At 42.8% G+C, this 27,158-nt stretch overlaps 2 protein-coding genes across 6 annotated transcripts; one reads left to right on the top strand and one right to left on the bottom strand.

The window, feature by feature from the left end:
• Positions 1-4,820: 4,820 nt before the first annotated feature.
• rbm42 (RNA binding motif protein 42) lies at positions 4,821-19,294 on the bottom strand. Of its 3 annotated transcripts, none has more exons than XM_015336600.2 (12): positions 19,190-19,294; positions 18,375-18,471; positions 17,122-17,190; positions 16,688-16,853; positions 15,767-15,836; positions 15,432-15,500; positions 13,672-13,844; positions 12,677-12,832; positions 11,937-12,068; positions 9,698-9,815; positions 9,196-9,390; positions 4,821-5,555 (listed from the first exon to the last, which is right to left on the bottom strand). In XM_015336600.2, exons 3-12 carry the CDS (start codon positions 17,175-17,177, stop codon positions 5,443-5,445), a joined length of 1,248 nt encoding a protein of 415 aa, XP_015192086.1. In that variant the 5' UTR covers positions 17,178-17,190; positions 18,375-18,471; positions 19,190-19,294; the 3' UTR covers positions 4,821-5,442. The 3 variants fall into 3 exon arrangements, with proteins under 3 accessions (XP_015192086.1, XP_015192085.1, XP_006641587.1); XM_015336599.2 differs by having other exon boundaries at positions 18,379-18,471; XM_006641524.3 differs by lacking the exon at positions 18,375-18,471 and having other exon boundaries at positions 19,190-19,283.
• A 365-nt stretch (positions 19,295-19,659) lies between these two features.
• Positions 19,660-24,913, top strand: LOC107075417 (CD276 antigen-like). 3 transcript variants are annotated; one of them, XM_069184678.1, is made up of 6 exons: positions 19,662-19,756; positions 20,372-20,438; positions 21,625-21,972; positions 23,783-24,073; positions 24,387-24,495; positions 24,802-24,913. In XM_069184678.1, exons 2-5 carry the CDS (start codon positions 20,399-20,401, stop codon positions 24,395-24,397), a joined length of 690 nt encoding a protein of 229 aa, XP_069040779.1. In that variant the 5' UTR covers positions 19,662-19,756; positions 20,372-20,398; the 3' UTR covers positions 24,398-24,495; positions 24,802-24,913. The 3 variants fall into 3 exon arrangements, with proteins under 3 accessions (XP_069040778.1, XP_069040779.1, XP_069040780.1); XM_069184679.1 differs by having other exon boundaries at positions 24,387-24,619; XM_069184677.1 differs by lacking the exon at positions 24,387-24,495 and having other exon boundaries at positions 19,660-19,756.
• The last annotated feature ends 2,245 nt before the right edge of the window (positions 24,914-27,158 follow it).

The following is a 27,158-nucleotide window of genomic DNA, read 5'->3' as shown; positions in this document are numbered from 1 at the left end:
ATCCGGACTGGTACGGTAAAACCCGGGCTTCCATCGGATCCGGAATGGTAGAGTTAAACCCGGAGCGGATCATACTCCCCAGGGATCCGAACTAGTAGACTAAAAATTGTATCCAGATAGATTAGTATCTGGACGGGTAGATCAGAACCTGGAGCGGATCAGACTTCAAAGGTATCCGGATGATAGAGTAAAACCTGGACCGGATCAGATTCCCATGAAACCCAGACTGGTAGAGACCAGGATTGCCTCAGACCTCCAAAGGATCCAGAACTGTAGAGTGAGTCCCAGAACGGATCAGACTTCCATGGCATCCGGACAGGTAGGGTGAAACCTAGACCAGATCAGACTAACATGGGATCCGGACTGGTATAGTTAAACGTGGAGCAGATCAGACTTCCTTGGGATCCTGACTGGTAGAGAGAAACACGGACTGGATAACACTTCCATGGGATCAGGAATGGTATAGTGAGTCCCAGAGCGGATCAGACTTCCTTGGGATCCGGACTAGTTGAATAAATCCCCGAATGGATCAGACTTCCATGGGACCCGGGCTGGTAGAGTAAGACCCAGACCCGATCAGACTCCCATGGGACCAAACAGGTAGAACGAAACCTGGAATGGATCAGACTCCTATGGGATCCGGACTGGTAGAGTAAGAGCAGGAGTTGATCAGACTTCCACGGGATCCAGACTGGAAGAATAAAACCCAGAGCAGATCAGACGCTCATGGGACCGGACGGGTAGAGCGAAACCCGGAGACGATCAAACTCCCATGGGATCCGGACTGGTAGAGCGAAACCCAGAACGGATCAGACTCCCATGGGATCCAGACTAGTAGAGCAAAGCCCAGATCGTATCAGACTATATCCATATCCATATATCCATAGATATCCATAGGACCCTAACTGGTTGAATAAAAACCGAAGCAGATCAGAGTTTTGGGGGATCCAGACCGGAAGAGTGAAATGCATAGTTTCAGACTTTAAAAGAGCTGCTCAGACTTCCAAGGGATCCGGATTTGTAGAGTAAATCCCGGAGTGGATCAGACTTCCATCTTCCAGACTGGTAGAGTGAAACCTGTAGCGGATCAGACTTACATGGGGTCCGGACTGGTAGAGCGAAACCAGGACCATTTCAGACTCCCATGGGATGGACTGGTAGAGCGAATCCCGGAGCAGATCAGACTTACAAGAGATCCAGAATGGCAGAGTGAGTCCTGGAGAGTATCAGACTTCCAAGGGATCCGGACTGGTAGAATAAATCCCTGAACGGATCAGACTTCCATGGAACCAGATCAGATTCCCAGATCCGGACTACAGGCGTAAAACCCATACCTGATGAGATTTCCAAGCAATCCGGACTGGTAGAATAAATCCTGGAGTGGATCAGACTTCCAAGGGATCCGGAAAGCTAGAGGAAAACCCAGAGCGGATCACACTTTCATGGGACCCGAACTGGTAGAGTAAATCCTGTAGCTGATCAAACTTCCAAGGGATCCAGACTGGTAGAGTAAAACCCAGAGTGGATCAGACTTCCTTGGAAGTGTTTACAACGTATATCAGGATATTGGATTTTAGGGTTACTACCTGTATGTATTAAGTAGACTTACAGAACAGTTCTGCCATTCATTAGTGGAAAACAATCATAAAATTAAAAAAATAAAATGCAGGAGGATTACACTATACTAAACAAAGTGCTCCACATTTAATTGAAAATTCTGATATTTCAATTGTTAGGAATATTAGCAATTGAGTTTGTATACAAAAGACCTTCGGAATGTAACCTCTTGCCACAACAACAAATCTTTATGCTACTGTCAAATAGGCAAAGATGGTGCCATTCAATGGTGACTTCTCCCGTGTAGCTCTCTCGTTTATGTTGTTTATTTACGTGTCTCGTTTTATATGCAAAAAATACATGTGCGACCATTACATAGACTGACAAACACTCCTGGACTTGAGATTCAGAACTTAGGATCAGTGAATTGAAAGTGCCCGTTTTTTTTTGTGAAGCACAGAGCAAACAGGGACACGACCGCAAAACGAAGCGGGGTAAGAGAATCCACGTATTAGCGCAGATCCAGAAGTGTGCCTGCCGGTCCCTCCTTTCCAGCATCCTGCTTGCAAATGTGCAATCACTGGACAGTAAGATCGATTAACTTCACTGTCACATCAACTCGGTGCGACAAGAGACTGCTGCATCTTCTTTTCACTGACACCTGGCTGAAACTTAACGTTCCCGATGCCACTGTACAACCCACTGGATTCACACTGTATAGAGAAGTCCACACAGCAGATTCTACCGGCAAGGAGAAAGGAGGTGGAGTGTGTTTCATGATTAATAATCTTTGGTGTAGTGATGTAGAAATCCTCTACAGATGTTGCTAATCTAATCTGAAATACCTCACTATTAAATGTCGCCATTTCTACCTACCAAGGGAATTTACGGCTGTTATTACGACTGCTGTGTACATTCACCCGCATGCCAATACTAAATTGGAATTCAGCGAGCTGTACAGTGTCATCAGCAAATACGAAAACATGCATCCGGATGCTGTTTCTATTGTGGCGGGGGACTTTAACCACTGTAACCATAAAAAAAGTATTACCAACCTACTTTCAGCACATCTCCACTAGAGGGAATAACACACTGGACCTCTGCTATACCACCATTAAAGGAGCATACCACTCCATTTTACGACCACATTTCAGGAAGTCTGACCACGCCTCTGTGCTCCTTCTTCCTGTTTACAAGCAGAAGCTAAAGAGCACTCCCTGCAGTAAAGACTGTGCAGTGCTGGTCAGACACTGCTGAGCAAGAACTCTCAAACTGGTCAGTGTATATTCAAAGATTCATCCACTGATCTAAATGATTATACAGAGGTAGTCACATCCTGTGTCAACCATTGTTTGGATAGATGTGTTCCTACCAAGATCCGGATATATCCAAATCAGAAGCCCTGGATGAACAAAGATGTTTGCTCTGACCTTGAAGCATGGTCTGCTGCCTTCCAATCAGGTGACAGAGAACTGTATAAAAAATCAAGGTATGACCTGGAGAAAGCTATAAAACTCACAAAGCAGGTATACAAGGACAAATTAGAAAAACAGCTTGGGGCAACTCAAGGCACATGTGGCAAGGCTTTCCTCCACTGAAGCATCTCTACCAGATGAGATGAACACCTTCTACTCCAGTTTTAAAGCTCACAACATCAACCTGCTATCAAGGCTCCCTGTGAACCAGGGGATTTTTGTGTTACAGCTCTGTAAACATGAGGTGTGTAGAGCCTTTAAGAGAGTGAAAACCCACAAAGCAGCTGACCCAGATGGTGTCTCTATACACTTTGTTCACCTCCAACTGTACAGCCACGTACAGTAGCAACCACATGATTAAGTTCGCAGATGACAAAAATGCTCCACCAACAATCTGGCCCTTGGTCAACAACACAAAAGAACTTATTGTGGACTTCAAGAGACCAGAGTGAGTCACGCCCCAATCAGCATCAATTGAACAGCAGTGGAAACTGTCAGGTGCTTCAGGTTCCTTGTCCTGCATATCTCCACCATCTTGGCTTGGTCTAACATTGTAACCAGTCTGAAGGTGGCACAACAGCACCTGGAAGCAGTTCCTCATGACCTTTTACCACAGCACCATAGAAAGTGTCCTCACTAGGGGTATCACTGTGTGGTACAGCATTGTGGTACAATGTATGACAAAGACACATTACAAAGGGTTGTGGCAAAGATCTCATCAATCCGTGAAATCTACACCATTCACTAGCACAATAAAGCTCTATCCATCATTCATGATCCCTACCATCCCGGCCACAAAACTGTTCTCCCCCCTGTGCTCTGGCAAACGGTACCGCAATATTAATGCACAGACTAGACTTAAGAACTGCTTCTACCCTATGACGCTACGCATGCTCAACAGCTAACTGCAATGACTCAGACTCAATGCACGTCTGCATGGTCGACCATGTTTTCTTTTACTACTACATATTTATTGTTCTGTTTGTTATTGTGTTTTTAATGTTCTATCTATATTGAGCAGTGTTATCTGCTGTACTGTGCATGTCCAGAGAGATCTGCATGAATAAGAATTGCTATGTTCGCATGGTAAGAAACTCCTCTACTCTACTCAAATTACATAATTTCCTAGTCTACATAGAATCCATTATCTTTCTATGCTGCAAAAAGTATGTGAGCCTTTAGATTTAGTAACTTGTGGAACCTCCTTCAGAAGCAGAGACCTCAACCAAACCTTTGCTATAATTGCTGATCAGTCTGTACAGACGTTTAGGGGTATTTTGGCCTATTCCTCTTTACAGAAATGTTTTGGTTCATTGACATTTTTGATTCACTGATCTTGCATGAAGAGTTTTCTTCAGGTCATGCTGCAGCATTTCAATTGGCTTAAGGTCAGGACTCTGAGTTGGCCATTCCAAAATATGAAATTACCTCTATATGAAATCACCACTTGTCTAAGCCATTCTGTTGTAGATTTACTCCTGTGTTTAGGATCATTGGCATGCCACATGACAATGTGGTGACTGTTCCAAAGCAGAACAACACAGCTATTTTTCTGGATTAAAGGACAAACAGAACTGCCTTGTGAATTTGACTTTTAAACTGTATTGCTCAGAAATGGTGGAACCATTGTCTAGTTTCAGGTGTATGAACCACCTGCTAGTTATTCAATTTTAATCTGGCCTAGGTTTCAGGACGCCCAGGGAGAGAAAATGTTTAAATTTAAAAGTTTCCCAGCTTGACAGCTTCATGAACAGATGAAACAAACTATGAAAGGAGTACCAACACCACTGGAAACAAAATGACTTTATTATTACTAAAGAGCTCTCACAAGTTATTCCTGCATTCTGAAATGTACACATGGAATGAAGGATACATAAAAAAATATCAAGGGAATTACCAACGATCTTGATTGAGAGCACAACGCCCTGCTTCCTCTCCAAACACATCCTGTTTTATTCAAATTTGATTAAATTCATCAACTTGAGTATAGGGCAGGGCTGTCCATTCCTGGTCCCAAAGAGCTGGTGCGTTTTCACCTCAAATCAGCTCTTAATAAGCTAAATCAGCTGCTTATGGATTTAGCTGGACTAATATCACAGATTTCCCCTGCTCTTCACATGCTGCAGTGTTAAAGAGACACACCAGCCCTTCAAGACCAGGATAAGACACACACTGGTTGAGGAGGTACCAAAAAACACCAAATTTCAAATAATTGTTCCAAGGATTTAAGGGATGACCAAACAAAAACTAGCTGGATTGTGGCGTTCCTAGTTCTAGCTCCCTTTCTAAAATAAATACAGGCTACAAACCAGCAACACTGTATCTGCTTTCCTTAGAGAGAAAGCCAAGAAATGCAGCCCTTAAAGAGACACTTGTTCTCTCACACACACACACACACGCCGATCTTGCTCTATCGCAGCCCCAGCTTCTTCTTCTCCTTCTGTTTCTTCCTCACGATCTCCAGGTTGCGATCCTTCCACATGCTCTTGCGCAGCTTGATGGGCCGGCTTCCCACGTATTTCCCTAGGTTAGAAAGACCAGAGCGACAGGTAGAGAAATGAGAGAAGTGGACAGTGAGGGTGAGCTTAGCAGCAAAGTGAGCCACAGTCACACAGCAGGGACACAAAGAACAGGACCATGCATGCCTTGATTCAGGAGAATCACACTCCTGTTAGGCTGTCTTATTGATACTTTGGCACCAATGGGGAAGGCTGCCGTCATGCGAGATCCCATTTGTCTTTGTTTATTTTTTTACTTTGTTGTTTTTTGCAATGCTAACTGCACACGTTGTTTGCTCGGTGATTAGATATGACTGACAAAACACTTATGACATAAGATAGACTATTGGCACAGTTAAAATTACACCAATAATAACTGTTGACCACTTGGACTGTGGCGTTTTACCTGGACCTGGAAGGAGGCGGCGTAGCAATCGTCCCCCACTCCCAAGTACACGTTTTGCTAATGTTCAGTCACTGGACAATAAGCTGGATGAACAGAGAGTAAGGCTTGCTTCCCAATGGGACATTAAGAACTGCAATGTGCTGGCGTTTACTGAAACATGGCTTGACAAATCTATTCCGGACTCCATCAACCTAACAGGAGGATTTTCTATTCACCATGAGGACAGAACAATGGATTTAGGCAAGAGCAAGGGCGGAGCAGTGAGGTTCATGGTAAACAATTCCTGGTCCACAGACCTGGAGATTATTTCAACGTTATGCTCTCCGCATCTTGAACATCTGACAATAAAATGTCGCCCTTTCTAGACGCGGACCCCAGGATTATTGTTCGCACATACCCAAATCAAAATCCATGGGAAAATGGCGAAATACCCGCTAAGCTCACAGCTATTAAAAAAGTTAAATAGAACTATAGAGTTAAATTAGTTATATTATCACTGCTGCAACACCCGGATCACGTGGAATGGGATATGCACCATTACAGACTATAAAACACAACCCAGCTATATTACATAACAGTCTGCCTTTCTTCCTGATGAGCTAAATTCATTCTATGCTCGGTTTGAGGTCAATAACACAGAACTAGCCAAGTGGATCTCAGTAACCCAGGGCAAACATCCACTCATTGTATCTAGAGCGGATGTGTGTTAAGTTTTTAAAAAGACTAATTCACACAAGGTTTCTGGCCCTGATGCTATCCCTGGCCATTTTCTGAAGGCATGTGCAGACCAGTTGGCAGATGTCTTCACGGACATATTTAATCTTTCCCTTGCTCAGTCCACAGTTCCCTCCAGCTTTAAGAAAACCATAATTGTTCCTGTTCCTAAGAAACTTAGAGTTAGTTGCTTGAATGACTACCACCCTGTTGGGTCATCAGGTATTATGAAGTGCTTCTAGCAGTTGGTCAAAGCACACATCATATCCTCACTGCCTGACACCCTGGACTCATTGCAATTTGCATATCATCAGAATAGATCAACACAGGATGCTATCACTAGTGCCCTTCATGCTGCCCTCTCACACCTGGATAAGAAACTGCCCCACCACATTACCTGCCTCATCACAACTTTGCAACACAGTCTTAGATTTCTTTAGTTCTAAGATTGACAACATCCGGCATCACATTCTTTCCACTACGCATATCATTTCCATACCTCCTCCCTCCTCATCCAACATCTCTGGTTCCCTTCTCTCCAGCTTCTCCCTTCTTGACTCAGCATCCCTCAATAAACTAGTTACATGCATGAAACTCACCACATCCATTTTAGATCCCATTCCCACCACTTTATTTCAGTCCTGTTTCTCTTCTCTCTGTCCCATTGTCCTCAATATTATACATCCTCAAAACTATATTATAGTCCTCAAAACTGCTGCCATTACCCCCCTGCCACAAAAGCCTAACATGGCTCTCGACTATCTTAACAATTTTAGCCCCATCTCCAACTTACCCTTTCTTGCTGAAATTCTAGAACATGCTGTCACACTTCAGTTACATAACCACCTCATGACAAACAACCTTTTCGAACCCCTCCAATCTATCTTCCGTCAACTTCACAGCACAGAAACTGCCCTGATCAAAGTCACTAACGATCTTCTAATAGTTTCCGATTCTGGTTCTCTTTCAATACTCATCCTTCTTGATCTCAGTGCTGCTTTTGACACTGTTGACCATAACATCTTACTTTCTCGTCTTGAGACTGTGTTTGGAGTTCCTGACACTGCTCTCAAATGGTTCAAATCTTACCTCACTGATCGCTGTCACTTTGTCTCTCTCAATGGGTACAGGTCCAAAATTGGTCTTGTTAAGTCTGGTGTCCCTCAGGGCTCAATACTTGGCCCCTTGCTCTTCAGCATTTACATGTTCCCTCTTGTTCAGCTTTTAAGATCACATGGCCTCAGCTTTCATTTTTATGCTGACGATACTCATACATCCATACCAAACCTGACACTGATGTGGCTGTCTCTATTCTATCTAATTGCATCTCTGACATAAAAATTTGAATGACTCAAAACTTCCTTCATTTTAACTGCGACATGACTGAAGTCATGCTTATTGGCACCCCCATCAACTTCGTAAAGCCAGTCCTGTAACCCTACCTGTAGATGGTTCTGTACTTGAGCTTCAATCAAAATTGAAAAACCTTGGGGTTATATTCGATTCTGGCTTAACATTCAACCCACATGTGCAGCATACTGTCAAAACATCTTTTTTTTACCTTAGAAATATCGCTAGACTATGCCCTACGCTATCATTAACTGTGGCTGATCAACACATTTGTGTTCTCTCAAATTGACTACTGTTATGCTCTACTCGCTGGGGTATCTAAATCTACTCTGAACAAACTACAGTATGTCCAAAATTCAGCAGCCAGAATCCTGACCAGGTCTAGTGCAAGTGTTCACATTGCTCTTATCCTGGAGTCCTTGCACTGGCTTCCGGTCAAATTCCGTGTAGACTTTAAAATCCTCATGCTCACCCATAAGGCTCTGCATGGCTTGGCACCTCAGTACCTGTCTGAACTATTATCGCCCTACTCCCCACCTCACAACCTTCGCTCTTCTAATTCTGCTCTCCTTACTGTCCCCCAAGCCCGTCTACATTGTATGGGTGACAGGACCTTCTCCTGTTATGCCCCCAAGCTCTGGAACTCTCTCCCCAAGGATATCAGAGAGTCACCTTCTCTAAACTCCTTCAAATCCAGACTCAAAACCCTCTTCTTCAGAAAAGCCTTTACTTAACTGGTTCCATTCTTCACCCCTCTGCTTTTCTTAGTACCACCATCCACGGTCTCCTCTATATATTGTAATTGTGTTTTATCTTGTGTATTCTTCTTATTTATTGTTGTTGTCTTCCCGTAAAGCGCTTTGAGACGCCACCTTTAAAGGCGCTATATATAATAATGTTTATTATTATTATAAAGAACAGGAGGCACTTATTTACCCATAGGCTGGCGAGAGTGTGGAACAAGCTGCCCAGCCTCATTGTTGAGGCTGATATCCTGGTTTCGTTCAAAAAGAACGACTGGATGAGATCGTAGATCAATAACTACCCAACAGGTCATATGGGCCAAATGGCCTCCTCTCGCTTGCAACCGGTCTTAGTTTCTCATGCGAGGCACTGGCTAAGCATGTAAAGATCAGCAGCAACAAGCAACAACAGAGACACTGCTATAGAGCACCATCTGACAACAGGGTCTCACCGTTCATCTCCCGCATGGCACGGACGTAGTCGTTGGGGTCTTTGAAGCTGACGAAACCGTAGCCCTTGGTCTTGCCCGTGCGCTTGTCCCGCACGACCTTGGCCTTGAGGAAGGAAGGGTAGCGGCTGAAGGCTCGGCCCAGGATGTCGTCGTTCACTTCGTTCCCCAGGTCCCCACAAAATATCCGGAAGTCATCTGAGAGAAATTAGTGGATTAGGAAGAACAGGTAAGTTCTAGTTCTGAATGTTTTCCGCTGTATTTTTTTTTAGTTGGTGTCCAATTATGTTCGGCTACACAAGGGAAACACCTTGCAAGGAGGGAAAGTATAATCAGCAGGATTTGTGATCCAGACTCCCTAAACTTATGCTATGTTTTCTCTGTTGGTACACTATTTTTTGGGGTTTGCTTTAACTGGTGTGTCAGTAAGTCCATTGCGGGCCTGCTGTATCTGTATATATCGGTGGAAGCTGTCGCTTGTGTTGGAGTGAGTGTCAGGATATACCTGGGTCCCACTCCAACAGGCTCTGGTCTTCCCAGGACGTCCCGGCAGCAGTACGGATACAGCGCTTCACCTTTTCTTGCTTCCCCTTCTTTTTGTCTTCTGTGCTGCCATCTACTGGCTGGAGGAGTCAATGACAGCACATCTGTATTGGCAGCAGTAGTGGCAGTACCACCGATGTCCCTACTGGATTACCAGCTAACAATATAATAATGGTGTGACAAAGGGATCTCTGTCACCGTCAACGGACAGTACAGTACACAACACACGTTATCCTACTTAGATTACACACATTCATTTTCCTGTTACCTAGCTCGGCTAGCGGATTCTCATTTCATACACGCAAAAACATAACCACATTTACTTCGGAATCAGTTCTGGTTATTTGTAGAGAATCAAACACACACTCTCAAGTAGTGCTGAGCGATAATTCGATAACGATAATTATCGCAATATAATTTTCCACGATATAATTTTAACAAAAGTTCAATAAATGTTCGAGATATGTTTATGCTTTGCGCATGATATGCGCATGCGCACAAAATACTGCACTAGTGCGTGTGCGTGTTGCAGACTGGGCAGCTAACGTAGTGTTGTTTATCCACACGGTGGTGGCTGACAGGATTGTAGTTAGAGTGGAGAAATGAGCGGCACTGAAGCAAATGTAGTGCTGCCAACGACCAGCTTGAAGGACGATGACATCATCGACAGAAAAGGTCATTCAACTTCGGTAATTTGGAGATATTTTAGCTTTTTACGATCAGACATAAAACAGAGATCTTTAAACATAACAGTTTGTCTGAGCCATCTTCTATGTTCGTTTTATCACACTGCAGTATTTCATATTTCTATTAAGATTTTATTATTAAATTTTACTCATGCATATTTTGACATAAAAAAGATGTGAATACTCTCTACCTCAGATTTGTTTAATGTTTCTGCTGTTTGGCAAGTGTTTGTTGTGTTCTTAAAATAAAGAGTTGTTTAATTTACCAATTAACTTGTTTCTTCAACTTTCACTCAGGAGAAAAAATCTCCCTTTAAACTTGAAAGAAATAATGATTTGACATTCATCGTGATAATTATCGATATCGACTGATATGAAAATTTTTATCGTGATAATGTTTTTGGCCATATCGCCCAGCCCTACTCTCAAGGATAAATGTGCTTAGCTGTGTGAGAGAGTGCTCTGTCCGTTTGTCTTTTTTCCATGTTGGGGTAACTCCACATCCTGGGTAGCCTGACTTCCGGGTATGGTGGCCTCATGGGTCCAAACCCGAACCCTGTTCTCGATTGGCTTTGTAGTGTCAACGCTGAGTGATGCATGCGCATATCTTCCGGTATAGGAAGTACCATTTTGTATAGATACAGATGAGTAAAATGTTTTGTTTGTGATTCTTTATTTTATTTGTATATTCTGTATAGTCTATTGTTAAAAGATTATGAATGGATTGTTATGTGGGGGAAATGATCAATTTAATGAGATGATAAGTTTAACTTTAATGTAAGAATGGTAGGGTCCGAGGGGGCTCCTTCGTTAGGCCAGGGAAGAGTTGGCTGATAGGACTTGAGTTTAGTGGGACTCCTGGCTTAAATCTCTCGGAGGACGGGTTTGTGCATTTTTGTGTATTTTTGTTCTACTTGTTATTTTTGCACTATATATAATTGTTTATTGGTTTGTGGGGAAGCACTGTCCAAATAAACCACCACTTTTGCACCTAAGTGCTATTGCGGCTGAGCCTTCATTCTATATTAAAAGAACTCACTTGGGAACCCCTCCACCCCTCCCTGTGACAAATTGCTTGCGAGCTGTCTAAATTCCTCTTAAAATAATGGTACAATAAGTTATCTTTTCTTCGCATTTTAGCTTCTACTCCTGCCCCTTAAATTATCACTCCCTCCATTATATCATATTTAGAACCCAGCAGAGTTTAAATTTGCCATGGAATCTCAGAAGCAGCAATCAACAACAAGCACAGCAATATTAACACAGTACCTACCAGACTACTCCAATTTGTTTGTTTTGTTTAAAGAGTTTCCTTGACATTTCTTCAGTACAGTGCCCCTCCCTTTAAATTTAAACAATACCAACACCAAATAATGGTCGTTGACAATGCCTTCATGATTTTGTTCTTTACAATTATTACTGTAGTGTCCATCTACATTCAATGTTGCCTCTCTTGCACTCAAACACTCCAGCCTTACAACCACTCTCCACCCCCCTCACTTTCTCAGCTCATACCTCGGTGTGTGCGGGCTCAGGCTCCGGCATGCTGGGACCGATAACGGCTTCTTCCACTGTGGCCTCCTTCTCTTCCAGTGTGGCTCCCACTGTCGCTGCGTGCTGCTCTGCAATCGAGGCTGTGAGCTCGTCCTGCGGGGAAAGATGGAACACATCGGCATGCAGAATCAGGGGGACACCCTGTTACAACAACCCCTCCAGCATTGTCCCAGTGGCTGTGCCACATCGGAAACAGGAGCACGGCAAAAAAGAAATGAGACCAACGTCCCACACCCAACTGATGTGATGTTTTTAAGAAATCCCAGTTTTCTAAAAGATGCATTATTCACAATGATTCATAAAAGAGAGAGGCAAAGTGGCACAGTGGTCAGATGTGCTACCTTGCAGACCTGCTGTCAGTGTGGAGTTTGCATGTTCTCCCCCATGTTCCCTTGGTTCCTCCAGGTGCTCCGGTTTGGATCCACAGCCCAAAGACATGCTGGTGGGTTAACTGGCTTTTGGGAAAACTGGTCCTAGCGTGAGTGTGTGTGAGTCTCTGTGTGTGTCTTGTGATGGACTGGTGTCCTGTCCAGGGCGTACTCTAACTTGTGCCCTTGTTTTCTAGGATAGGCTGCAGCTCCCCCGTGACCCTGTACTGAATAAAGCAATTAGAATATGTATGGATACATAAAAGCATTATCCACTTTTGCTGGTGAATACACATGTGCAGGTTCAGAAGTGAGTGAAAGAGATGTGGGTACCATGCGCGCCTGCTTTTGCGCATGGCTGTCCACCCTCTTGGGGGCTGGGGGTACAGTGTAGACAGTGGGCGCGGCCTGGATCACGGTGGGCGTCAGCTTGGGGGGGGCCTGGACCACCTGCCTGGACACTGGGACCATCGGTGCCATCGCACCAACCTGAGAGCAGAGAGAGAAAACATCAGGAAGAGAAAGGAAAAGAGGTGGGTGAGGGAGAGACAGAGAGCAAGAGGGAAGGGGAAGAGTTAGAGAAAGGAGTAAGAAGAAATATTCCAGCGAGAGAAAACGGAGATGAATAGACCCATAGGAAGACATGAGTGAGAGTCGACACAGAGAGAAAGGTAGAAATGGAAGGATAAAGGTTGAAGTTGAAAACAATTTTAAAAGGTTTAAAAGAGATGGGAGGGGGAGAAATCAGAGAGCAGTGAGGAGAAGTGAAAAAGGAATGAAGGGATGAGAGTTTGTGATAGAGAAAACTCAGCAGGAAGGAAGTATGAGAGAAGGAAAGGAGAAAAGGGAGAGAAAGAGTAAGTTAGTTATCAGGGTGTTTTAGAGCTCAACATATTCATCACACTTTAAGAATTTTGGGCGCAGATGTTTGGTCAGGATACTGAGTAAATATCTTAGGTAACAACAATAAAAGCTGTAACGAATACACAATAATGAATGACGTTCAATTCTGATCTTCCCTTTAGAACCTGAGCACACTCTCTCTACTGACACTCATATCTGCAGGCTGTGGAGCTGCCCATCTGCCAAATATCACCAGCTCTTACCTCGTTTTAGATTTTCATCACAGAAAGTGGTTCTTAAAGCAAGAGGCAGCAATATAGTTACACGTGTGCATATACAGTACAATATTATACAACACACAGCTGCAGAAGATGCAATTTTAAAATTATCTGAGCAGCGTTTTCTACAGCATGCAAAGCCTGATGTGACAGCAGTGCTGGTGCACTTGCTTATTGAGTTTTTAAAAAAACAGCCGCAAGACCCACCGGAGGCATCGTGCCCATAGGTCCCATTGCACCCAAGTGGCTCATGGGGTGCTGGTGGGGGCCTGGCATCGGGGGTCCCATCATCATGGGTGGCGGAGGAGGGGGGCGGGGCAGCGGAGGAGCCATCATGGCCTGGGGATGGGGGCCCCTCATCATGGGCATCCTTTGACCTCCTGGAAGAGATGCAGGGAAATCCAAGTTAGGAATTTAAGGTAAAGATAGGTAGCAGGTGCACTTGTCATCGACTGCACCCGTTTGGATTTGGTTAGGTGGAGGTTACAGGTTAGATGACAAAGTTGTAAAGAAAAGGTATCAAGCAAAGCAGATGTCTTACCAATCTTTTGCTTGACCAGTTTTTGCTGGTTTGCTTTTGATGTCAATAATGTAATATACCTGCAGAGCAGTATATCGCCTTTCAGAAAAATCAATACAAGATATTATTGTGCTCTGTTCCACCCATCAATGACTCAAGCACCAAATTACCAGTATGGCCCAACAGCTTGCACAATACCGAAATTAAAAACACAAGCTGTGGCTCACGTTAACTTCAAAGACGCTGGGTTAGGGGCTTCCAAAATTTAAGACAGAGATGTTTAAAACAGTGTTTAATTTTTACAGCTGTGACCTGATAAACTTATTTACTTTAGCCAGTTAATTACCCTCATAGTACCTGGATTTTGGGGGAGCTGATCAGCAGTATAACTGAACACCTATGGCTAAACTGAACACCTATGGTTTTTCTTGCCACAACTGTGGGGGAAACGCCTAACAATCTGTTTAAATATGATTACCGATGTTTTAAAAACACCTAATTAGAAACAAGCAATTGTTGCAAGACACGCCTCCCTCTGATGACACACGCACCTTGATGGGGAGAATGAGGAAGGGCTGACAGGCTCCTCTTACCCACCTGAGTTCAATCTGTGACAGGCAGGTACCTCTTAGAGCAGCTGGAAGGTGAAGTCAGAAATACCATTCTAGTGCCTATGGCAACCTGTACGTTGAACCTCAATGTTAATCCTAAATGTATGCTCAAAAGGCTTCTCTAAACCAAGAAGAAATTGAAACCGAGAGAAATGTTCTGAACTATAGAAGCTGCTTGTAAATGTTTGGGCAAAAATAATGTCAAAAGAGAAAAAAAAAACAGTTTTTGCATTTTTTTTTCTGGAAATGGCCTTTTTCCAAAAAAAAGATTAAAACTCTTGTTAATCCTTCACTGAACTGGGCCAGGACTTCTTGTATCCCCACATGTCCACTGATATGCCACAGTTTCACGGGGTGTCCTGAAAGCCCCCCAGACGCATGAACCCAGAAACTAGCCACATGACGCCCTGAAGGCCGAGGCCGGACTCTGCGATTGTGTCAGGTCGGCGCCTTTATCAGTCGGGCTGTCCTGGAGCCCCAAAACATGCAGAATGTTCTCTAAGCTCAAAGAATCGAAAGCAGGATGATCCATAGGACCTGACACAGTTACAGATATGTCATTCATGCAAATATAACCAAAGATGGCAGACCAAAGTATTCAGAGTTAATTCACTGCCAAGAATACTTTCCAGTTGTTGTTGTTTTTTATATCCATTAGTAAGGAAAATATGCTGCACAAATACGCTGTGTTTCTTCAATATCCTTCTTTTCTTGAAGCACAATGGTAAAGTCCACACAGTGGAATACAGTCTGGCTTGGGTAAGCGGCGTGTGTCAGTTCCTGTGGATAAGTGTGTGTCTCAGGGGAGTCGTCCTGCAGGCAGGGTTTCCAAGTACCTGTTCTCTGCAGGATGTGGGGGACGAAGGCAGGTCTCATCACAGAGGGGGGCCTGGTAGGGGGTACAGCTGCAGGGACAAGATCAGGAGCCAGGATCGATACATTTTTTTTTAAAAACAGTGCTTTAACACAACCATCAGCATGTTACCAGTGACTTCCTGTACACCACATTGAATGGTCCTGACAGTTTTCTCCTCTTTAAATATATACTCACAATAAAAGGCTCACATTTGGGATCTCGGCAGTCCTGCTTTGCTTCTGTTATCATTTGTCCCCAGACACTAACCTATCAGTAGGTCACACCTGCATGCCCCCCGTCTCTCTTGGCTCTTACCTGGCCCCACGAATGCTGGAGGTGGGGGACCCACGATGGCAGCAGCCCGTGCCTCCAGGCTCTGCTGGACCTGGGAGAGAGGGAGAAGGTTAACAGGGAAAGGGTCGAGGTGTCAACATTTCCAGCTTCAAAACGAAGGGAATGTCCAGATTCTGTGATCAAAGAAATCATCAAGTTTACCTTGGTTCACCTTAAGTATTACGTAAATGATTAACTGTTAATCAACAGTCCATATAGAAACCATACAATATCAGATCAAGACAGAGGAATAAAAGATAAAGAAGGACAGACCACAAGAGAGAGAGGAGACAGGAAGAGAAGGAACTTGAAGCTTGGGTCATCTGAAAAGACCCAATTGGAGCCGAGTATTTGAACCTCTGTTCAAGTTGTATTGCATTTAGTTTAGAAGGCAGCTTATTTTCTTCTTTGGCCTCTGTAGGGATTATTTAAGGGTCAAATACTTGGTAACAGTCTGGGGTTTTCTGGATAGTCTAGATGCAGGTCTCTGAAATGCCTTGTGTTTAGAATTGCACAAAGAGAAAACATAGTGTTGTATGTTTATGTTGTGTGTAGTGTACTGTCAATGTTAATACATATTTGTTTAACCAAGCATGCCTGAATTATTACTCTTTTCATCAAACCTGTGCCAGAGCATAAAGAATTCACATGCCTCTACCTATACCAACCACTTGGGTATCTTCTTGGAAAAATCTTTACAAGTAGGGGGTTATGATTAATTATTTTACTTATTGAATAAGCCACTCGGTCAGCTCCTGCTTATTCTCCATTTTTGTAACCACTCTTTTGCAACAACAGTAACAAAACAGACTTTACAGCACTAGGTGACAGTGCAGAATTATCAGCCTGGACCAGACTGTATGGTAGACTGCACACGTCACGACGTGCAGTAAGGCGACCCACCTGCTGGTAAGTGTTGGTGGCGATGATGGGCCGCACAACTGGAACAGGTGGTGGCACAGCAGGTATGGCAGGCACAGCTGGCACAGCCAAAGCTACGGGGATGGCCTCCACCACAGGAGCCACAGCTGGCACTGACACAGGGGCACCCAACACCTCCTGCTCAAACCTGGAGAAAAAAGTATAAAGGGCCTCACTATAGAACTGAGTCCTGGATGAGGCACAGATCTACAGCGGGTTCTAGTATATCAGGAAAGTGGAGGTGCTGGATGTCTTATCCTTGTTACTTTATTTTAAGCATAGCTGCCCAGATGGACATTATGTCTTAGAGCATCTGTACTCAACCAAATCACTCATAGAATTGAGTCACCAGGGGCCTGAGTGGGTAAAACTCAAAAACAGCCTTTGTCATGGAGGAAGAGGAAGAGTATACCCACAGCGCCATCTCAGCCTCCATCTCCTTCAGACGGTCCTCTCCAGTCTTGACCGCCATTTTTCATCGAGTCCTGAAAACAGAGACAAACCAAATCTGCAATGGGTTCAAACAGAGTGCAGGGTTCAGTCAGAACAAATATTGTTCTTCATGTTTACAATGTAATTCTCCTGATGCACCTCCTTGATCTTTAATTAGCTGACTGAGGTCCTTGAAGAATGAGTAACAATTTGTGAAGCCTTATATTCTGAAGCTAGAATGCATTCTGTGCTGGTGTTGACATATACCAATGCTTTTTCCTAACACAACATTTTATCCTTTCTATGATGAAACAGAAGTGTTGATTGCAGCTTGAAATTATTATTTAAATTATTAAAGGGAATTTATGGCTGTGGGCATCAGAGTATGATTTTGCAGAGACTGACTTCCTCCCAGGGCCATTTGCAATAAACTTATTTCAAAACTACACCCTTCTGCACTGTGAATTCTTACATCCCCACCACAGGTTTCGAGAACGGAGCTACTCTGCAACATGTCTGTTCACACGGACCTGTGAAACAGGGACAGCAGCTGATGGAGGTGCTGGGGTTCCAGATTCTGCTCCTGGCTTTTGTACCAGCCCAGCACTCAGCTACACAACTGAACCCTTACTGACTTAACAGGAGGATTCATTTGAACTCTCAGATGGTTTTCAGCTATTAAAGAGGTTTTTTTTTCTGTATTGCATTTCAGAAGTAAAGTAAAACTTTTGAGTAGAAAAATAAAACTTGCAAATGTTCCAAACAAACAACACATCAGTTCAATGAAGGCCTCAATCAAGTAATGAAGCTGGGCTGGAATAAAAACCAGCAGGTGTGTGGGCCTGCGGGACCGGAAGTGGGACCCCTGAGCTAATGGACAAGACATCTCACGTGAATCAAACACTGTGTTGGAATGTCCAGGGCTTCAGGGTGGAAGGAGACCTCAGTAACAGCACTGTGGTCGGGGGATACCAACACACATTTCTCACAGAGAAGAGTCAATTTCAGCTTCCACGCCCCTCAAGCAGATTAGTGCCAGAAAGCTGCTCATTTTAGAGAGGTTCTTGACAGGCTGGTGGTGCCAATCTCAGATCCACAAGGAGGCAGCAATGAGGGCAAACACCCCGTCTCCCCCAAACCAGATGGTTTGCACCTCAATGGCAGAGTCATGCAAAAGGCAAGACAATTTGTAACAATCAAACAACACCCCCCCCCACACACACAAATGCTTACTCACTCACTTCACTGATCTAATGAATTATAAAAAAGGAAACTCCAGCCCAGGACTCCTGTGCCTCCCGACATGCGTTTTAAATCAACACATTTCAGGAGCTCTGAAAGGACAAAAAGAGCAAAATCCATTTATTTTTTACAATAGGTAAGGTAAAAAAAATTAAATAGTAAAAAAAACAGAAAATCCCCCAGACGGTGAATCCGATTCCACTGCCTCAGACTAGGCATGATGAGACACAGCTAAAGATGAAATTGGAAACAATATATCTCCCGAGTTCGCTTTATACCGAGGGAATGTACAACAGCCGTGTACACGGGCAAAGGCATGCGGTTACACTACTTAATCTCAATGGTTGGTGTAACCCCAATGCATTCACACGTGAAGACAAGGCTTTCTGCTTAGAACCGTCGACACAAAAAGAAAGGAAATCAGGTCTTACAGATTATGGAAAACTTCGCTTCATATTGGGAAATATTTTCAACAAAACTAGGATTAATCCCCAATCAAACTGTAAAACACAGTATTACCACAAAAGTAATATGCATGATATTTCTGATGTTATTAATTTAAAACCTTTTCATATAAACACAATTATCTGCTGTATTTGATAGAAGTACAGTCACCAATTTCCCACTCCCACTCCGACCGGGCCGAATCAACTCGAATTTGCGTTTCCCTACAATCCTAAAAGTGTTTTCTGCGAAATATGCTAGACTCCCAAAACCGTCACCTTAAAGACGACTCTAATCCGCTCTCCAAACAATAATCAAAACCATTTTCGGCAGTTTCGTTTCCCCGCAAAAGATTAATTCACATACTTTTCTTGCCGATTGTTTTCAGTTTTCCAGCACAGTTCGTCTATGGCGCGAACAATTGACGTCACTTCTTATCCAATACGTCATCGCTGAGCCCAAACTGTGTCCCAAGACACTCGCTGTCTCTCTGAGGTCTGCAGAGGATCAGGTGTCCCCTTTCTGACTTTAGTCCGCATCGGGGCTGGAGGGAATCATTTTTTAAGTTTTTATTTTAAACATAAAAAAATACAAAATAGGAGATAACATTAAAACAGACACAGAAATAGACACACTTCACAGCCAGAGGAATTCACAATTTTAAAGGCTGAAAATTAATCTTTTTACATATTTCCATAGTATGTCTTGCCTTTTGATTCTTTAAATTTATAATAATTTAAATAATTTAAATTTTAAAAAGGAATTCTACCTTAAAAGCATTTATAAAAGCATTATGCTATACCCCTCATTCGCCACTGCGTTAGCTCGCAGAAGGACTTTTACTTTGAAACAGTACATACACTTCCGGATCATTCTTCTTTCTACACGCTGCTTGCTTTCTTTTCTGGTTGGATGCTTTAGTAGACGCACGTTGTAAGTTTTTCTAATAGAATTTGTGGATGCAGTATATATAAAAGATAATAAAATGCAGTAATAATTATATTAGGTACTTGTGCAGTTCATATTTTATACCTTCTTGTATCTCCTTTTGGAATACTATGTTTAGGAATATAAATAAAAATATGTTAAAAAACGTTTTCCTAATAGAATAGCAGACATATTTATCCTTGTTTTTCTCAATTTTCTATTAACTTTCTCTTTTGTATTCACCACCAACTCAAACATTTTTAAAATATGTTGCGGATAACTCTTGCCTTTTTCATAGATTTCAGATATTGATACAGAAGTTGTTCTTAGTGTGATCAGTGAACGTGTGCTTCCATCAGTCTTGATCAACAATGTATTAATGATGAAAAAGAAGAGTTATGTGATCAGCCATGCAGTGATATTCTTGAAATTAAGGAAACACAGGAAAATTGAAAGAAAAATGTCCACGTGTTTTCTATAATTTTAGCCTTTCCAAAGTTTTTGAAACCCCTGCCTACAGTTCTGATTGACCAGGGTTAATAAGGAGGAGCAGTTCTGGCTCTTGGTTGCACACCATGTTAACAGCATGGTGATCAGTGTTTTGATTATGTTTTATTACAGATTAGTGCAAGCGAGGATTAGGGTGCCATGATATGGCTGATACTGCAGTGGCTGATCTTCTGTGCAGGTATAGTTCTCTAAAATCTGGGCTGTTAACACGTGGGAAACGACTAATAGCCCAGCAGAACAGTTAGAGAAATTGCCTGATTTCTTGGTTTTCTTCTCTTACCAAACAATTTACCAGAGATTACTTTTACTAATGGAATTGGCCTCTTTAGATCACTTAGATGTGATTACTTCTCTTGTTTTATGCCCATTCACTTGCAATTTTAATTTCCCTATGTCTTACTCTTCTCCCATTTGTCTCTTTTCCCATCAGAATATATTTTTTGTAATGTTGAACATTGACCTCTGACATTAACCTGCATACTAGAACACCTTTAAAAAATCAAAGAATTCACACTCAAAGTAAAGTAAAACCTCAGAGCCTGGTGCAGTGAACTTTATCTGCAGTAAACGGATGGATGGCCTTTTCATAATCCACCTGATTTGCTAATTTTATTTCAATTGAAAGTACGGCCAAAGCTGAGGGCCTCTCCTAGGACATTGCACATCATGCAAAATTATCTTCTGTTAACTTTGCTGATACAGCAGCATCAACACCCATGGCATGTGTAATGTTAGTTTTGGACTTTGCAAAATAACATTGGCAGGATCAACAGTGTGAATTGAAGTGAATTGATGCCATAAAGAAAAAAAAACAAGTTATCTTGTAAATAAGGTAGCATATTATCTCTTGTTTACTAGATAACGATTAACATGTGATTGTATAAGCAATTTAGATTACACTGAGTGCTGAGGACTGACTTTCCACTGGGTTCATTCAGGATGAAGGGTTAGAACTTGTACCCAATGTGAACACAATTATTACCATGAGGACACTCACTCTTCTTTAACAACAACAAGTCTGCTGTGGATTCGATTCCACTGTTGAAAATCTAGTTAATAGTAGGTGTAGATGGCAGCAATGCCAGTAGTAGCTTCATGTATGTGTATGTGCATATATACAGTATTTATTCGATTTCTTTATGCTTTTGGAGTCTGGATTTTATGTTCGATTTCCACAATTTAAAAAGTTAATAAAATCGCTCAATCCTTTTATTACTCAGATTTGTGTCTATTGCCATTCAGACAGTTCACACACACTGAACACGTTTATTAAAAGACCTTTGCTTTCCTGCAGGTGTGCTTTGGTTATAGTTTGTGTTGTGCTGTGGCTGTGCCTGTCTGACCTCCTCCTGGCCCCTCTCCAGTTGTGTCTGCAGTACAGGTGCCCAGCTCCCCATTGGTGGCGGCTCCAGGTTCCGACGTCACCCTCAACTGCTCCTTCGCTTACACTGCTGCTGACGACCCCCAGCGCGTGGTGCTTACCTGGCAGCGCGAGCAGGAGGTTGTACACAGCTACTATTACAGCAAGGACCAGCTGCAGAAACAGAGCCCTGCCTACATGGGGCGCACGCAGCTCTTCCCACAGCAGCTGAAAGTGGGGAACGCTTCTCTCAGGCTGAAGGACGTGCAGGGGAGAGACCAGGGCAACTACACCTGTCATGTGGCCAACGAGCAGGGCAGCAGCAAGGGATTCCTGTTGCTTCTGCTGGCAGGTGAGGGGTACTGCAGCTTGGGGGAGATGTAATTTGGTTTTCGTTGTTAAGTAAATTGTGAAATATGTTTGTGTGAAATTTGTGTTGCCCATAACACAGATGGGAAGAGATGGATCGCAGGGTGAAGCAGAAAATAGAATGTGTAGGGTATTGTGCAGGTATGCTGTACTTGTACTTATATGCTGTGCCCTCTACGTATGCTGAGGATAATACCATCAGTGGCCGAATCACCTGCAACAATAAGACGGCCTGCAGGGATGAGGTTTTGAGTCTCGTGGATTGGTGCCCTGACAATAATCTCTCCCTCAACATCAGCAAATCCAAAAAGTTTGTTATGAAGTTCAGAAAGAAGGGTGGTTACCACACTTTGCATCAATGGAGGCTGTAGAGATGGTTAGCAGTTTCAAGTTCCTCGGTACCTTCATTACTAATGATTTAATGTGGTTCTAGCTTGTAAATGGAGCTACAAAGAAGGCACAACAGTGCCTTTACTATCTCGGACAGTTGAAAAAATTTGGTCTATCTTTAACTGTCCTTACCACATTTTACGGGTGCGCTGAAGTTGTGCTCAGGTGTGGTATTACAGTGTGGTTGGACAGCAGTTCACTGTCTGACTGGAAGACATTAAAGAGTGTAATCAGAGCAACCCAGTCCGTTATTGAAATACAGCTTCCCTCTATTGTGGACATTTTTACAACTTGTTGTCATGGGAAGGCTGGGAGTATTGTTAAGGATAACAACTGCTTTGGTTTTACACTTTTCTCCCCCCTTCCCCCTAGCAAATGTTATAGGAGCATAAAGGCATGAACTTCCAGATTCTTCCTGCAAGCTGTCAGACTATTGAATTCTACCTCTACCACTGACTCACACTGATGTTGTTTGCACAATGCTGGTGCTTAGTTTTAAATTGAGTGTTATTTAACTTTGTTGTTACTGCTGTTATTCTGTGTTTAAGTTGGTGTTTCCTTTATGTCTTTGTATTGGAGCATACATGCAAATTAGCTTTTAGTAGTAATTATTCTTTACATTTATATAGCACTTTTCTGGACACTCCCCTCAAAGCACTTCACAGGTAATGGGGACTCCCCTCCACCACCAGTGTGCAGCCCCACCTGGATTATGTGACAGTATCCTCAGTGTGCCAGTATGCTCCCCACACACCAGCTGTCAGTGGGGAGGAGAAAAGAGTGATGAAGCCAGTTGATAGATGGGGATTGTTAGGAGGCCATGATTGGTAAATGCCAATGGGAAATGTGGCCAGGATGCCGAGGTAACATTCCTACTCTTTTTGAGAAACGCCCTGGGGGATTTTTAATGACTATAGAGAGTCAGGATCTCAATTTTATATCTTATCGGAAGGACGGTGCCTTTTTTAAAGTGTAGTGTCCCCTTCATTATACCGGGGTATTAGGACCCACACAGACCGCAGGGTGAGCACCCCCTGCTGACCCCACTGATGCCTCTTCCAGCAGTAATCAGTTTTTCCCAGGAGTCTCCCATCCAGGTACTCACCAGGCTCATACCTGCTGAGCTTCAATGTGCTGCCACTTCTGAACTGCAGGATGGTATGGCTGCTGATAATATCATTTCATTGCGCTTGTGCATATGACAAATAAACTGAACTCAGAACTCTTCAGTTTTACACTCCAATGTGTTTTGACTGTAGTGTATCTTAGCCAATGGTATATTGTTATAGTGGCAGGATTCATGGGGCACATTGAGTCAGTTACTGTTTTTTGACCTGGGTACGTTGAGATAGAAGAGGAACTGCACCAGGCTGTTGGCCAAGAGCTGTTTTTGTCCCCAACAGTGGCCTACGAGGACCCTCTGCTTACAATTGCCATCTCCAGTAGTTGGAACTACATTGTCCTGACGTACCGCTCCCAAGGGTACCCTGAAGCCAAGGTGCATTGGCTGAACCACACAGGAAGTGACATCACAAAGCACAGCCAAACCAGCCAATGTAATTGCGGAGGAGGTCTTCTGGCCCTGAACAGCCATCTGACAGTGGAGCGAATTGCCAATCTGAGTTACACCTTCCAACTGGCCAACCCAGTGGTTAACCAATCAATAACAAGGACTGTAACTGTAACCAATAATGGTAAGAGATGCTTTCCTGTCTAATTTTTATAGTACACTGGAGGACTTGATCATCGTATTACAGTGTTATAAGGAGGGTTTAGTTTATATTCTAAATGTGTTCTATACAATACAGTATTAATTGTGTTGGTTGTAATGTTAAAATGCAGAAGTAAACAATTTCACAGTGCAGTGCCTCTTTCCAGCTCATGTGTTCAGTAGCTACGGAACACCTGAAGTGAATCTGATAGATTGGGGTCATATTCCTCTCTTGCAAAGTCAGAAGATATTGGTATAGCACCTGTGTGAAAAGCCCCTTTCCTTTTGTTCCACAGCTCTGCAGTGATGATGTTGGCTTAGATATTGCTTCTCTGCAGTCCTTGCCATGGCTGACCAGGCAGCATCTTCTGCACCCAGCTTTTGTGCTATTTAATACCACAACAGGTGAACTAGCAGCTACAGTAACATTCAAGACAGGGCACACGCCCAGTGGGTTCTTGACACATCATTTACACAGGAAGGTTTACAAACAAAAGAAGGCCTTTCAACACATTCAGCCCATGTGGTGGTAATTTTCAGCACTATATTAATTTTTTATTACTAAATATTTGCCTCTACTGTTATTATTATTGGACTTGTTGCAAGCCTCTGGTTTTGTTTTCAGTATCTCGGAGAGGGTTCTTTTAACAAAATACTTTCACTATCTTTTCCTTGTGTGTTAATTGGTATCTGTTTTCTTTCTTTCTGCAGGATACTACGTACCTGAAGCATGGGTGTTATGTTACCTTTTCCTGCTGCCTCTTAACATTTTTCTAAGTCTATAAAAACTCCTGAAGAGCTCCTATTGGTGCTCATTACTAAATCATGTGTGATTTGTATTTTCACTGAGACAAAAAAAAAACAGAAAAATTAGGTCTCTCTGTTTTTTTGGAAATGAGCCAGAGGCTTTTCTTGGGTAATTATTGGGTGTTTTTGCAGGTTCTGAACCAAACATGTTATACAAGGTCAAGCATTTGTGGTCTTGAAGTGATAAAGATTTAGTAATTGCAGTTTTATAGGATTGTATGATGTCTTTCACAAGCATTTATCCTTATCCTCATCAGTCTTAAAAGCTGATTTGAGCTGTTTAGCCTTATATCCAAGTCATAGTTTGTAGCGTGTAAGATTCAGAGTGAATCATTATGGCACCAATACACAAAACTGTAGTGTAGTGGCCTAAAGCACAGCCTCAATTGCAATTGCTTAAGGTGAGGCAGGTTTCAGTCTTACTGGGAATCTAACAGTTCACTATCATTCTTTGAACTCTGTAGTGTTGAAGAGAACACTACAAGAACCTGACATCCAGAATCCTTAAAGGCTTCAACAAAAACAACCCAGTTTCCTTCAGAATGAACAGGGAATCACAAAATGGAGTTTATAACAAAAGTTGAGGGATGACAACAACCAAGCTCAATCGTACTCAGCTGTCAGTAATTAGCAATCGGTCCCGTCATCCTTCCTCCACCAAATGCTACAAGTACCAACGTGATTTCATACTCTCCCACACATTCGACTTTTGCATCCCACCTCCACCTCTGCTGCTACCCTTTGGTTACCCTTCGTGGGGGTCCTGGCCTCCCTGTCCTGAGGTCAGAGGTTGGCCCTCAGCCAAGCAGGTTTAGCCAATATCTTTTTTGAGTAAAATATAAATGTCACATAGTTATAAAAATAAAAAAATTCCAACAGAGTCTTGAACTTTGTCTGGTCAAAATTCTCCTCTTCAATCCATGTGCTGTTAAACCTGCAAGAAAAAGAGAATCAAGAACAGGACACAATTCCTTACCCAGAGTGTGGTGAGAGTAGGGAAACTGATACCTATACTTGCTGTTCAATCCAACAACCTGGTTTCTGTCAAAAAGCTAGATCCAAGTCCAAGGAGGCTCATCTACCCTCTCCCATTCTTGAGGACTTTTAAGAGTTTTGTTCAGAAATCATGCCAGTCAGTAATCTGGCATGACTGGCTGAAGCTTAATAGACCTGGTGTGTCTCTGTTCCACAGATTGCCCTGTAATGGGCAGAAGCAGGTTCCCTGTGATTCTATCTCTGGCATCTGTCATCCTGCTGGGACTACAGTTCTCTACACTCTCTGCACAAACAGGCCTGAATGTCAAGTTTGCATTTGTGCTGCTGTGAAAGGAAAGAAAAGGAAAAAGGAGGATCCATATGCATAACCATGAATCCCACAGAACAGAGTAGCACAGGGACAATCCAAAAGACAAAATCTTAGTTGATTAAGGAAGCAAAGAATACAGTAATGAGAGAAATCCAAAAGACAGGAGCAAAGATTCAGTACCAGGAGATCAGTCAAAAGGCTTAGACTTAGACACACACACACACACACACACACACCTCTTTTCATCAAGGAATAAACCTTTACTTGTTCCTTTGCAGTATACACATGCTGATGCAGCTCCCTACGTGAACCACCTTGGTAAACCATACTCATCTGAGAGCAAGTTACACTTTTATCAACACTGTCCGTCATCTGAGTAGCCACACAGCACTACAGCAAGTTTGTCTTGGGTCTTCCCAGTCCTGGTTCATGTGTTTCCAGCGAAGATTCAAGTCGGGGTCAGACATATTAATTGAAACAATTATTTCGACCTATTGTTTCTGCTCCGAAATAAAGATAACATTTTCCAGCTCCTTCTGAATTCGTGTTGGTGAAATACCATCTCTTGACCGTTTCACAAAAGGAAAATAGGCCGAGATAAAGGATTTTTAGTTAAAATACACACACTGGGATCAATGTTCCCTTTAATTTCTAATGTGTGCAAAACTTTCAAGTTGTGCATTTTTCCGAGTGACAAAAACTTGTGTGCACTAAGTGGAGTGTATATAACATGTAAACCTGAAATTATTTTGGTTAATATTTCTTGTAACGGAACATATATCAAATCATGACTTTTCAGAGTAGCAGTTTCTACCATTTAGTCAAGCCATTCCACTTTAAATGAACTGGCAGTTCTTTTGCGCTTCACGCCCTTTACGTCTTTCGACATAGTGAATCAATTTTTTAATAAAATAAACTTTTAAGTGAGTAATACAAATTTGAAAACAATTAGTCT

This window comes from Lepisosteus oculatus, chromosome 27 (assembly GCF_040954835.1).
Source record: "Lepisosteus oculatus isolate fLepOcu1 chromosome 27, fLepOcu1.hap2, whole genome shotgun sequence".
In the NCBI taxonomy this organism is placed as follows: domain Eukaryota; kingdom Metazoa; phylum Chordata; class Actinopteri; order Semionotiformes; family Lepisosteidae; genus Lepisosteus; species Lepisosteus oculatus.
The sequence above is the reverse complement of the archived record's forward strand: the minus strand, read 5'-3'. Positions and strand labels throughout refer to the sequence as shown.